The sequence below is a fragment of the Dreissena polymorpha genome, chromosome 1 (genome assembly GCF_020536995.1).
Source record: "Dreissena polymorpha isolate Duluth1 chromosome 1, UMN_Dpol_1.0, whole genome shotgun sequence".
NCBI classification, from domain to species: Eukaryota; Metazoa; Mollusca; class Bivalvia; order Myida; family Dreissenidae; genus Dreissena; species Dreissena polymorpha.
Genome location: NC_068355.1, coordinates 92,431,113 through 92,446,500, shown reverse-complemented (window position 1 = coordinate 92,446,500; position 15,388 = coordinate 92,431,113). Strand labels below are relative to the sequence as shown.

At 33.0% G+C, this 15,388-nt stretch overlaps 1 protein-coding gene across 1 annotated transcript in view; it reads left to right on the top strand.

Annotated features, from left to right (window-relative positions):
* The first annotated feature begins 1,688 nt into the window (after positions 1-1,688).
* LOC127840943 (ras-related and estrogen-regulated growth inhibitor-like protein) overlaps positions 1,689-15,388 on the top strand; it is a 40,031-nt gene continuing 26,331 nt past the window's right edge. Inside the window, exons 1-2 of the mRNA XM_052369410.1 lie at positions 1,689-2,020; positions 11,776-11,844. Coding sequence (XP_052225370.1) covers positions 11,790-11,844 — 55 coding nt within the window. The 5' untranslated portion in view covers positions 1,689-2,020; positions 11,776-11,789. The remainder of the gene's footprint in view (positions 2,021-11,775; positions 11,845-15,388) is intronic.

Here is a 15,388-nt window from a genome sequence, read left to right as displayed (position 1 = left end):
AAATCATCCGAACAGAACCCGCTGTTAAGATGCACATCTCCTCTTGGTAGTGAAGCTTTCCATAAAGTTTCATTGAATTCCGGTTTAGTTGTTGAGAAATATCCCGGACAAAAATTGTGCACGGACGGACACACGGACGAACAGAAGAAGCGGCGACTATATGCTCTCAAAAAATAAATTTTGGGGGAGCATACAAATGAATACATATAAGGCTACGATTGAACAATGAACACAGTTCTTTGAACGTTTTAATACCATGTTCATACTTATTGATTTAAAAATAAATGTTGACAATGTTCAAGTTTATATTTAATTCTTAACAAAATATTCATGTTACATGAGAAAATTAAGAAGTTTCAAGTATACAAATTCTGAAAGTGTGCTTTAATGATCCCCGTATACGGCTTTAGGGTCGATGATATATAATTATACATGAATTGTCATTGAACAGTTTCATCTAAATACACTGAATGATGGCATTTTGGTATTTTGCAGTTAATTGTACCCACAAAAACAATCACAACGGCTTATTAGCCATGTACTTGCTAACGTGTATTTAAAGTTAAATGAGAAAGTGATTTATTTAGAATGCATTTATCCAATCAAAAATAGCTTAATTAATGGTTTTACTTACAGCACACAAAGTAAGGCCTCTACAAAGCAAAGCAATTGCAACATAATGGCTGAAAAAGAATTATAAATTCACTGCCCACATATGGTTTCCTGGTCCTCCCCAGATGGTATCAATGTTTTCCCAACATGGTCATTAAAAACGCAAATTTCTCCACAATAAATAGTTTTCTGGAGAAATCCTGCTGAGAGGTTATTTCAGACATGTGAAAGTTTGTATAAATCCTTTAATTATTGTAGTGGCTTGCAAATTAGAGAAGTTGTTTCTCCCTTAAATGCCTGAACATGGCCCGTTTTGCCCGATCTTCTACTTCAAGGAGCCACATTTCGCTCATTTTTAAAAAAAAAATTGTCAGGATTTTGTCTACATGTAGGTCCATACCTTTGTTATCAATGTTAATACACAGTTGTTTCAAATTGGACTTCTTTTTTCCAATTTACTTACCCTATGTAAGTTCATGCCAAAATGCACAGCACTGTCCCCTATGGTATTACACGACCCGCAAGGTATCGGGTTTCCTGGGGTGCAATGGGGCACAATAATATGCAATCAGTTCGAATATACATTGTTATTTGTTGTGCTGTTTAACCGTACTATTCATCATCAAATGTTCAACACCGGCTTTCATACCCTCCAACGTTTACTGGCAACTACTATTTGTACTTTTAGGATTAGAAATAGTTTAACGTTCAACACGCTATAATATATTTCCTATAACGATTAGAACTTTAGCTTTCTCCATGAAATTCACGACGACGATCTGTAATATAATACATATAATATTATATTCAAATAGAAATACAGCTAGTTTTATGTTAACAAATAATACATATTATTACTGTATTATGCTAGTGTATTTCATGAAAGCATCAAAGAGAGTGACCAAATGGAACAATAGCTAATATAACAGTTACTATAATTGTTTCCCACGAATGTACATTGCTGTTTTTATTTCTGTTTAAAATGCTGGAGAATTATCAGCGACTGTTTTAAAATCGGCGTCTATAAATACCAGAGAAAGTTAAAGATTTATGTTACCTGTATTCCTGTTGAGAGATAATGTCAGAGTCTGTTTGTAAATTAGCAAAGGTGGTCGTAAATAGTGTTTACATGTTTCGCAAACAAACGTGGTTTTGAAGTGACCCGGATTAAACGTTATATGTACTACTCAGTATCACTGTTCACTCACAGCGGGTATATATAGGGACAAACAAACCTCGAGATATAGTAGATAAGTTAAGTTCTTATTAACGTTCTACGGTCGTCTTTAATAAAAGTAGAATTACCGTGTTGTTGTTCTTTTTGGCGTGGGTATTAAACAATTTATCAAAATGGAGGTGTGTTGATAATATGACTTACTTTTCTGTGGATTCTGTAATGCTCGGTCAGGTGATCTTAAAGACATGAAGAGAGCAGCACGTATCGTCGTTGTCGGAAAAGAAAATGTTGGGAAGACAGGTAAATACCATGCCTTGTTTAAATGTACTTTTCATAGCTATACTATTTTTCATAGATATAATTTGTTTTCTGTACTTTAAATCACTACGAGCATACGTTATCGTATAGATCCCCTGTTGAGCTTTTTTGATGATTAAGTATTCGTTTAATGACATAAACGTGTGTTGTATTGTGATCAATGTGGTGTAATGACGCTGTCGACATGAAAATGAAATTACATCACGTAAGATAACATCTTTTAGGATTGATCAGCAGTCTTTGATGAATCATTTTCGTGTAAAACTATTCGACAGAAATATATAATACTTGCTTTTAAGCCGGTAAATACATTAAGTAAACTTATTTGCAGTTACATATTTTTATGCCCCATGATCGAATGATCAGGGGGTATATTGTTTGTTGCCTTCCTGTCTGTCTTTGTATGTGTGTGTCTGTCCCAAAACTTTAGCCTTGCTCATAAAATGAAAACTCTAGGGTATATGTTCTTTAAACTTCACTTGTGCATGCATCTCATTGAGATCTACAACCAAACATGGTCTGAGGTCACTAGGCCAAAGGTCTCTGTGACCTTTACATTCAAAATATAACATTGTTTGTAAAAAGCTGCCGGGCGGCTTCAATATAAAGAAGTGAAACTCCAGCTGCTGGAGCAGTATTGAATTTTCATTAAAAACAATTAGTTGGTCCTTTATTTAAGGCAAGTGACCGATTGCCCAAACAGTACAAAACAGCACAATACAGCACAATACAAACCAACATAAACACAAAATATGAATAAAGCTGGGGTCACCGCCTTGGAACGGTCAATGCAAAGCATTGGGGGTTTAAACCTGGTTATAGAGCGCTCAACCTCACACTTGGCCCAGCAATATTCATAATACATTTAAGTGTAAATAAAATTTAACGTCATAGCATTGTAACTCAAATTAAACAATAATAAAAGGGAATTAAAACGCATTCAATTTAATTACTATTTAATTACTCAATTGCATTGAAGATACAAGAGTAACAGAATTACAACTTTTTGACGAACGATCAAATAAAACTATTAACAATTGTCAACTACATTCCTTCTTTATAGAAAAGATTTGAGAATGTAGAATCATAGAGTTAATATCTCAGATAATCATCGCGCAAATACAGGAAGAAGCAGCAATAATGGGTGTAAAAATTCCATATTACATAGCTTGGTTGTTTATGTGACTGCTAAACAAATTAAAAATAATTAAATCAAACAAGAAACGCCTATCAGAGAGAAAATATAAATAAAATGGAAGGCGCATTAGGGGGCATTGTATTTCACAAACACAGATTTTGTATCGTATGTTACAGGTTTAAAAAAAATATAAACACTAAATTGTTAATACATGTATTCCACAATCAATTTTGAACGTGTTATTAATTAAGTTCAGATTTACGATATCTCCTCAAATTAATCGAAGTCATCGACTTCATTTTGAAATATGTTAAAACTAGCTCTTTAGAAAACATTATGCTTCACTTAGAAAATCTTGCTTATTCGGAAACAAATTCTATTTCAATTGTGTATATATTCATATGTGTTTCTTGAAATAGAAGTTCTCTCCATCTGGCATCATTCCGTTTACCTGAACAAGTCTATAACACTGCAACCAACTTCGCTGTACTAAACCTCCTATGTACAAATCAATAATGAATTGTCGGATATCCCACTTAAAAAATAATGTGAATTAGTTTATATAATCGAACCACTCTTGTACTTGTTTAGGCATTCCCTTGCAGTTGGTCATACAATATGATGTCAACTAGTTCGAAAATTATGAGAGAATTGCCTGTTTACTGTCATTGAATTGACAATGCGGGAGTTAATTAGGCTTGTATGATGATGACATCCTTGAGAAAGAAACAAACATTAACAAGGTATATGTATTCTTTTATCTTTATGTGTTCGTCATATTTGATGTTAACTGGTACGACTCCCCTTGTGAATATCGTCATGTTCAGAATTATGGTAATTTGTCTCTTTCCATAATTGACATGTACAAATGGACTATGTTTTAAGACCATGTTAAAGAGAAATATTATCAAATGTGCTTATATTCCTTCTGTAGACGACTAAGTCTTCAAAACAATCACAATATTGTTAAACCCAAGAATCAATTCACGCAATCTTTATTTTATTATAAAGAGATGTGTTTTTTTCGAAGATGAAATATCCAGTATTTTCGTTTGATCTTAAACAACACTGAAACGACATTTCAATAGTTCGGCCGCACAAAGTTTGTCGTCCTTTCTTATTGAAAACTCAATCCTTTTTAACAGTGTTAACAAAATTCCTGTTGCTTTTTTACCTTTTTCTTGAAAAGCTATATTCTTCATTTGGATAAAAATGAAAGAAAATAAAAAATATAGTCAAAAATCACTCAAAATAGTGTGGTTTACTTCATAATGTTGCAGTACTCTTTTGTATTTTGTGCGTTTCATATCGCAAACTTGATCATTAAAACACATTATATGTATTCTTGTTTCCCAAATAGTCAATACATTTCTTTCTAATTGTATTTGTTTTATATGAAGTTTTATTTTCGTGGTTATTTGAAATATAAACTAACGCAGCATTTTCCTGTTTTATGTGAAAGGGTAACTGTGCCTGTATTATTTCCCAGAGTAACTGGGTCTGCATTATGTCACAGAGAAACTGTCAACATCAAATCAGTGTCTAAAAGCAGAAACAAAACAACATATTATTGGGAAGATCAATATAAACATACTGTTATTGCTAACAAATATAGCGCCCCGTGTTGTTTTAACTATTCTGATACAAGACGATGAGTCTTCCGGTTATGCAATAATTGCTTGCTTTGGTACCGTGTTGTCAAAACAAGCCGAAAATAACATAATCAACATTCACAAGAATTGAACAGGGAAAAACAATTTTACTTTAAAGGGGCCTTTTTTACGTTTTGGTTAATTGACAAACTTAAAACAAATTGTTTCAGATTCGCAAATTTTCGTTGTAGTTATGATATTTGTGAGGAAACAGTTATACTGATCATTAACCATCCTCTAAAATATCCATTTTCTGCATCTGTTGACGATCTAAAAACCTGAAAATTAAAGCGTTGCAACACGAAACGATTCAATAATTTTGAAAGTTCTGTTGCTGTCGTTATATGTTGTGATAATATATATTCTTATATAATGTATATAATACAACACTTTCGCATGAGCACGGATAGCCCAGTGGTCAAAACGATAGACTTTTACTCCAGGGGTCAGTGGTTCGAGCCCAGTTGAGGAAACGATTCAATAATTTTGAGAGTTCTGTTGTTATCGTTATCGTTATCGTTATATTTTGTGATACTACAAGGAATTCTTATATAATGTATAAAATACAACACTTACGCATGACTTTGGATAGCCGAATGGTCTTAGCGATAGACTTTTACTCTAGGGGTAAGTTGTTCGAGCCCTGATGGATAGCCGAGTGGTCTTAGCGATAGACTTTTACTCTAGGGGTAAGTTGTTCGAGCCCTGATGGATAGCCGAGTGGTCTTAGCGATAGACTTTTACTCTAGGGGTAAGTTGTTCGAGCCCTGATGGATAGCCGAGTGGTCTTAGCGATAGACTTTTACTCTAGGGGTAAGTTGTTCGAGCCCTGTAGAGGATTACTTATTTTCTTTCTTTAATTGTACATTTGTTCTCTTGTGTTGTTTTTTACTGGAGTTTTTTAAATAAAATGTTTACATTTATCAATATAAAGCATTTAATGACAAACTTCAATACATGCCCAAATCTGTGAAAAGGTCCCTTGAAACGTGCTAATAACGGTACATGGTGTTTAGAAATCAATTCATCTGGAGGAGGATGGCTGTAAGAGCGAAAGGTAATGTGATGCGGTCGAACAATTCTTTATCAAAAATTCAAAAATCAAATGGTAAATTTTGGATTTAAAGTTAAGGCCTACTACACGTTTGGTATTTACAACAGTCTAACAGGGACCTTTTCACGTTTTGGTAAATTGACCATATTGAAAAAAGTCAGATTTGCAGATGTTCGTTGTGGGTATGGTATTTAAGAGGAAACAGTAAAACTTAACATTTACCATGCTTTGAAGTATCCATTAAATGCATCTTTTGACGATTTAAAACCCCGAAAATTATAAATGGTAAAAATCGCAAAACGATAGAATAATTTGGAGAATTTTGTTGTTATCATAATATTTTGTGAGATAACGAGGATCGCTTACATAATGTACAAAATACATCACTCACTGTATGCGCACGGATGTCCGAGTGGTTTAAGTGCAAGACTTTTACTCCAAGGGCCAGTGGTTCGAGCCCGGTTGAGGATTACTTTTTATTCTTTATTTTATAGTGTTCTTTTTTTACTGGAACCATTTACATCCGAGGGCAATCTTATCATTTATGACATTTAAAGCACTTCAACACAAACTTCAATACATGTCAAAATCTGCCACAAATTCTCTTTTAAATGTTCCACATAAGGATTAGCTCAAATTACAACTATTTATAACCGGCCTTTTGTTTAACTCCGACAACTATGTCGAGACTTTTATCAATTCTGTAGAGGTAACGAATAATAGAGAGTTTCAAAGTTTATTGTCTAGTCCATGACATGTACAATATAATAATACATACAATAACACAATTTACAAACATGCATGGCCAATCTTATAGATTTGTAAAAGACATTTAAGTGTGTAATATTACACTTAAAACTATTGCTTTTTTCTTTTCTTTTTTACAAATACATGTTTCATAAACCTACATCATAATGCCCCTGTTAACCTTATGTTAAGCACCTGTAATAAAATATTGAAGTTGGTAAAACACTGGTGATTGTAAAACTGGGTACTAATGCGCATAGTTAAAATGATGTAAAAAAAGCGACTACCTAAGTGAACTGGTTTACAGCGGCATTCTGTATTTTAATAAAACAGTTATTTAAGATGGTTAAAAAATAAGAAACATTTGTGTTATAAACCACTAGTTACATTAAAACCTAAAGAACTATAATTGAGCGTTAAAGAGAATTTATCATCTTTAATCCTATATAATAGATTTTATACACAAAGACGCTCAATATACCTTCAACTAGAAGGATAGGAGAGTCCACTAGGCATACAGTTTCCCCCTTCCACGAATATATGAATACAAGTGTCTTGTTCTGTGAAAGCTGGTCATAATGCATGTGCGTAAAAAGTCGTCCGCACCGGCTAATCAGGGACGAAACTTTCCGCCTAAACTTGATTTTCGGTAAGGAGGGACTTCCTTGAAACTGAAAATACCATTAAAGCGGAAAATGTCGTCCCTGATTAGCCTGTGCGGACTGCACAGGCTAATCTGGGACGACACTTTACGCACATGAATTAAGCCCAGTTTTCACAGAATAAGACACATGGTCAACATTTCCTAAAGATTGCTCTTTTATTTATTACTATGTAATGTTTTTCCTTAAATTATGGTCTTCATCTGGTAATTTATCGACTTTTTATAAGTGAAATTTTATGCAGTGAATTGCAATTACAAGTATTTAAACATGCTTTCGAAGCAATGATTCATTTGCAATAAAGCGCGACATTGTTTATCCATGTTTTATTTCAAATAACAAATCTCCTCTATTAATATCACATGTTCAGGTCCGTTCGATACCAACGAATTAATTGATAGTTTATGGATCGGTCTCTATTCTTAATTGGACCACACACGCTTTATACAATTTATGGACGGCTTGCGTTAAAAAGTGACGAAAAACGTCACCGCTTAATTAATACATAGCTTAGTTGCACTGTTCGGTTGCGTTTTATTGTATTCGTTGTTTACACTGGCATTGTAACAGCCAAATTGAATTAAGAATAAGTCAGAAAACTGTGTGTGTGTGTTTCTCAACATTCTTAGTCATTTTAAATTGGAATGAAGTATTTTGAAGATATGGGTTTGGTAATTCATTTCACTTAAATTAAGGTGATCTCTTTGTACAGTATTAACAAATATTGCATCTACATGTATGTAATTGCGGTTAGAAAATTCCAAAAAAAGTCATAAAATTAAAAAAGAAATAAACAGTGGAAACGCTCCGAACCGCATCCTCTTTAAACAGAGAAATTGTGTCTGGTTCCACGTGTTTTCCTTATCAAAGATACTAACATGCAATAAATAACTGAATAACCACAGTGACCTTTTTTCCGGATGTGGTTAATACGTTGGATTAAATTGAGATGAAGTAAAGCGTATTTGCAAAAAAATTAAGACACGGGCAATTAATGGAGGTGTTAAACAGCTTGTGGTAAGATTTGCCAGCAGAAGTGCTAATAGTGATTAAATTAACTTAGAACAAACCTAAACTCATTAAGTAGTGATTCTTAAGTAGTGGATATTTATAATGTAAGCTCGCTGTAAGCAGGTATTTAAAAAGTAATCTATTAATTTGTAATATCAGGTATGATAACAATAAGGTAAACATGTACTTATAGCATGAAAACTTTTTTTTGAAAAAAAAATCTAACTGATTAAAGAGTCACTCTATCCTTTGTTGGACATTATATTGTTTCAATAATGATAGATTAATACTATATTGACATATACAATAACATGATAGAGTGTTGTGTACTTGTTGATGATTATTAAAAAACTAAACTGTATGATTAAAAATTGTGTGTGTTTTTACACAAAATACTATGTACAATTCTGTAAAATCGTATTCTAAATCCATATAAGCCGGAATCGCCTCTAAAACGGAATTTTCACATATTACTAAGAGCTTACGATTAAGATGGCGTCTACTGCACTAATTTATCGTTAACTTTTTCTAAGTGTAAATAATCCTCTATTGACAGGATATTGTCTCCAACATACGCCAGAAGAGTTAATCACGTGACGATTAAGATGGCGATGTCCATGTCGGGATAGGTATTTTACGCCGTTTTATACCATGCAATACATGTATTTATGTTTTAAATGCCGCTCACTTTTCAGCCACTTCATCAGAAGAGATAGGAATTTATATCGTATTAATATTTGATCTTAATTCGACTTTACACGTTCCGAAATTTCTTTACGGGATAACAAAATTACAGCTCCCGCTAAGAAAATTCGTAGCGAGTAAAGTCGAGATATAATGCGAATATTCAAACTAAACAAACCCTTAACACTTTCTTTCTGATATGGCTGGAAAGTGATCGGCATTTACAAAGAAACAGAAGTAATATAGGGTATACAACGGCCAAAAGTACCTGTTGCGGCACGGACGTCGCCATATTGAGCCTCACGTGATTACCCCACCTCTGATACGCAGTGCAACTCCAAGTCGCGTGATGTAAATTTTTATCCCAAAGTTTCCAATAAAATGCCACTAGGAAGGCTTCAAACTTGATGGTTAACATGTGACGCAAAATATATCTAGTTGTCTGTCCATTGTCCAACAGTTTTTGTCATTTTTTATAACGTTCAGTTTCTAATTTAAAATTTACAAACAGGGACGATGCAAAAACTCAAAACAAAATAAACAAGAAACCGTCGGAGACGGGTGATGCTCCCCAAAGTTGTTTTTGTCACAATATTTACTATATATTCAGATAAAAGGAAACGTCTTGAGGGCACAGTTGTTGGGGGGGGGGGAGACAAGAATTTTTTATAGAAAATTTCAAAGGATCATTACTCTGTGAAAAATCATCCGAACAGAACCCGCTGTTAAGATGCACATCTCCTCTTGGTAGTGAAGCTTTCCATAAAGTTTCATTGAATTCCGGTTTAGTTGTTGAGAAATAGCCCGGACAAAAATTGTGCACGGACGGACACACGGACGAACAGAAGAAGCGGCGACTATATGCTCTCCAAAAAATAAATTTTGGGGGAGCATACAAATGAATACATATAAGGCTACGATTGAACAATGAACACAGTTCTTTGAACGTTTTAATACCATGTTCATACTTATTGATTTAAAAATAAATGTTGACAATGTTCAAGTTTATATTTAATTCTTAACAAAATATTCATGTTACATGAGAAAATTAAGAAGTTTCAAGTATACAAATTCTGAAAGTGTGCTTTAATGATCTCCGTATACGGCTTTAGGGTCGATGATATATAATTATACATGAATTGTCATTGAACAGTTTCATCTAAATACACTGAATGATGGCATTTTGGTATTTTGCAGTTAATTGTACCCACAAAAACAATCACAACGGCTTATTAGCCATGTACTTGCTAACGTGTATTTAAAGTTAAATGAGAAAGTGATTTATTTAGAATGCATTTATCCAATCAAAAATAGCTTAATTAATGGTTTTACTTACAGCACACAAAGTTAGGCCTCTACAAAGCAAAGCAATTGCAACATAATGGCTGAAAAAGAATTATAAATTCACTTCCCACATATGGTTTCCTGGTCCTCCCCAGATGGTATCAATGTTTTCCCAACATGGTCATTAAAAACGCAAATTTCTCCACAATAAATAGTTTTCTGGAGAAATCCTGCTGAGAGGTTATTTCAGACATGTGAAAGTTTGTATAAATCCTTTAATTATTGTAGTGGCTTGCAAATTAGAGAAGTTGTTTCTCCCTTAAATGCCTGAACATGGCCCGTTTTGCCCGATCTTCTACTTCAAGGAGCCACATTTCGCTCATTTAAAAAAAAAATTGTCAGGATTTTGTCTACATGTAGGTCAATACCTTTGTTATCAATGTTAATACACAGTTGTTTCAAATTGGACTTTTTTTTTCCAATTTACTTACCCTATGTAAGTTCATGCCAAAATGCACAGCACTGTCCCCTATGGTATTACACGACCCGCAAGGTATCGGGTTTCCTGGGGTGCAATGAGGCACAATAATATGCAATCAGTTCGAATATACATTGTTATTTGTTGTGCTGTTTAACCGTACTATTCATCATCAAATGTTCAACACCGGCTTTCATACCCTTCAACGTTTACTGGCAACTACTATTTGTACTTTTAGGATTAGAAATAGTTTAACGTTCAACACGCTATAATATATTTCCTATAACGATTAGAACTTTAGCTTTCTCCATGAAATTCACGACGACGATCTGTAATATAATACATATAAGATTATATTCAAATAGAAATACAGCTAGTTTTATGTTAACAAATAATACATATTATTACTGTATTATGCTAGTGTATTTCATGAAAGCATCAAAGAGAGTGACCAAATGGAACAATAGCTAATATAACAGTTACTATAATTGTTTCCCACGAATGTACATTGCTGTTTTTATTTCTGTTTAAAATGCTGGAGAATTATCAGCGACTGTTTTAAAATCGGCGTCTATAAATACCAGAGAAAGTTAAAGATTTATGTTACCTGTATTCCTGTTGAGAGATAATGTCAGAGTCTGTTTGTAAATTAGCAAAGGTGGTCGTAAATAGTGTTTACATGTTTCGCAAACAAACGTGGTTTTGAAGTGACCCGGATTAAACGTTATATGTACTACTCAGTATCACTGTTCACTCACAGCGGGTATATATAGGGACAAACAAACCTCGAGATATAGTAGATAAGTTAAGTTCTTATTAACGTTCTACGGTCGTCTTTAATAAAAGTAGAATTACCGTGTTGTTGTTCTTTTTTGCGTGGGTATTAAACAATTTATCAAAATGGAGGTGTGTTGATAATATGACTTACTTTTCTGTGGATTCTGTAATGCTCGGTCAGGTGATCTTAAAGACATGAAGAGAGCAGCACATATCGTCGTTGTCGGAAAAGAAAATGTTGGGAAGACAGGTAAATACCATGCCTTGTTTAAATGTATTTTTCATAGCTATACTATTTTTCATAGATATAATTTGTTTTCTGTACTTTAAATCACTACGAGCATACGTTATCGTATAGATCCCCTGTTGAGGTTTTTGATGATTAAGTATTCGTTTAATGACATAAACGTGTGTTGTATTGTGATCAATGTGGTGTAATGACGCTGTCGACATGAAAATGAAATTACATCACGTAAGATAACATCTTTTAGGATTGATCAGCAGTCTTTGATGAATCATTTTCGTGTAAAACTATTCGACAGAAATATATAATACTTGCTTTTAAGCCGGTAAATACATTAAGTAAACTTATTTGCAGTTACATATTTTTTATGCCCCATGATCGAATGATCAGGGGGTATATTGTTTGTTGCCTTCCTGTCTGTCTTTGTATGTGTGTGTCTGTCCCAAAACTTTAGCCTTGCTCATAAAATGAAAACTCTAGGGTATATGTTCTTTAAACTTCACTTGTGCATGCATCTCATTGAGATCTACAACCAAACATGGTCACTAGGCCAAAGGTCACTGTGACCTTTACATTCAAAATATAACATTGTTTGTAAAAAGCTGCCGGGCGGCTTCAAGGCGCATTAGGGGGCATTGTATTTCACAAACACAGATTTTGTATCGTATGTTACAGGTTTAAAAAAAAATATAAACACTAAATTGTTAATACATGTATTCCACAATCAATTTTGAACGTGTTTTTTAATTAAGTTCAGATTTACGATTTCTCCTCAAATTAATCGAAGTCATCGACTTCATTTTGAAATATGTTAAAACTAGCTCTTTAGAAAACATTATGCTTCACTTAGAAAATCTTGCTTATTCGGAAACATATTTTATTTCAATTGTGTATATATTCATATGTATTTCTTGAAATAGTAGTTCTCTCCATCTGGCATCATTCCGTTTACCTGAACAAGTCTATAACACTGCAACCAACTTCGCTGTACTAAACCTCCTATGTACAAATCAATAATGAATTGTCGGATATCCCACTTAAAAAAATAATGTGAATTAGTTTGTATAATCGAACCACTCTTGTACTTGTCTAGGTATTCCCTTGCAGTTGGTCATACAATATGATGTCAACTAGTTCGAAAATTATGAGAGAATTGCCTGTTTACTGTCATTGAATTGACAATGCGGGAGTTAATTAGGCTTGTATGATGATGACATTTTTGAGAAAGAAACAAACATTAACAAGGTATATGTATTCTGTTATCTTTATGTGTTCGTCATATTTGATGTTAATTGGTTCGACTTCCCTTGTGAATATCGCCATGCTCAGAATTATGGTAATTTGTCTCTTACCATAATAGACATGTACGAATGGACTATGTTTTAAGACCATGTTAAAGAGAAATATTATCAAATGTGCTTATATTCCTTCTGTAGACGACTTAGTATTCAAAACAAGCATAATATTGTTAAACCCAAGAATCAATTCACGCAATCTTAATTTTATTACAAAGTGAAGTTTTTTTTCGAAGATGAAATATCCAGTTTTTTCGTTTGATCTTAACATACACTGAAACGACATTTTAATAGTTCGGCTGCTCAAAACTTGTCGTCCTTTCTTATTGAAAACTCAATCCTTTTTAACAGTGTTAACAAAATTCCTGTAGCTTTTTTTACATTTTTCTTGAAAAGCTATATTCTTCATTTGGATAAAAATGAGAAAAAAATAGTAAGAAATGTTAAAAAAATATAGTCAAAATAGTGTGGTTTACTGCATAATGTTGCAGTACTCTTTTGTATTTTGTGCGTTTCATATCGCAGACATGATCATTAAAACAAATTATATGTATTCTTGTTTCCCAAATAGTCAATACATTTCTTTCTAATTGCATTTGTTTTATATTAAGTTTTATTTTCGTGGTTTGTTTGAAGTATAAACTAAAGCAGCATTTTCCTGTTTTATGTCAAAGGGTAACTGTGCCTGTATTATTTCTTATTATTAATTATGACTGTACTATGTCTCAGAGTAACTCAGCCTGTATTATGTCACAGAGTTACTGAGCCTGTATTATGTCACAGAGTTACTGAGCCTGTATTATGTCACAGAGTTACTGAGCCTGTATTATGTCACAGAATAACTGAGCCTGTATTATATCACAGAGTTACTGAGCCTGTATTATGTCACAGAGTTACTGTGTCTGTATTATGTCACAGAGTTACTGTGCCTGTATTATGTCTCAGGGTAACTGAGCCTGTATTATGTCACAGAATCAGTTTATTTTTAATTTTCAACTCGTCTACTTATTTAAACATTGGCTTGTGAGGTAAATTAACAGAGCTCTGTTATTTTCTTGGTCTGTTTTGATCTGAAAACATTTCATCCATCTTTTATATTTGATATATAAAATGAACAGTTACATGCATTCTACTTAATATTTAAGATGTATGGCCATACAAAGAGACATTGAAGCGACAATTCTATTAAATAATTGTATACCTATACTCCAACAATGGACCATAAACCATTCAATCGTGTTATGGGCATAATGAAATTTCTGAAAATCATATTAATATATCTAAAAATACTAGGCGCCAAAGTATTGTTGATTTTCATTATTATTTAACTATTTTCGAATGCGTTTCTGAGGAATGTCAAATTGTTAAACGCAGCGTGGTTTTTATAACTTTGTGGAAAACATGATATTAACTTGATTATTTGGTGATAGTTCTTTCAGAAAAAAACTTTTTGTCTTATTAACTAGCGCTCCGGATGCTTAGTAAAAGAATTGCTTTAAGATTTCAATTTATTTTGTAAACAAAACGTTACTTTATTGTAGATGAATGTAAAATGGTAAAATTACAATAAGATATGTGAGAACGATTTAGAACGCTGGCGTTTTTCCTTTATATTCACGAACACGCTGTACTAGAATATGTATTAGAGTATATTTAAGATGTATCTGTTTACTTAAGTGTCATTACTGACTTGTACTGGTATGGATCAACCACAAAAAGGTTAAAATAGGTTATATATTTATAGCTATTACATGGTGTTCCAATGGCTAACATATAGAAAATAATCGTTAAGTGAACAAGTATACCCTGAAGTCTAACTAGCCTTGTTGGTATTGAAACCCCGAACATAGTTGATCTAGAATAATAGTTGCTATTTGACATAGAATATATAATCTATATAGTATATTGTGTATATTCATCATGATTCATTTTCCTTGAACCGTTATTGGTCGAAAAAGACTGTATTATTTATTGTTTAATGACTAGTCGACATATGTTCATTCATCCTGGTTCATATTAATTTTCAGACATTCAATGTCTTTCCAAAAGGGGCAAATTATATGATTTTGTATTTTGTTTCATACGGACATTTTCATATCATTAAATGAAAGTTCTAAAAATTCATGGAAGGGCAGATTCGGGTGTCAACAACGCCAATGTATTTTAATCAACGATGCAAGTTTTATTACAGTAATTCACACATAAATGTGATTTTTAAAGGATTTTAATGTGTTTTGTTTTCACCCAAATTTGTG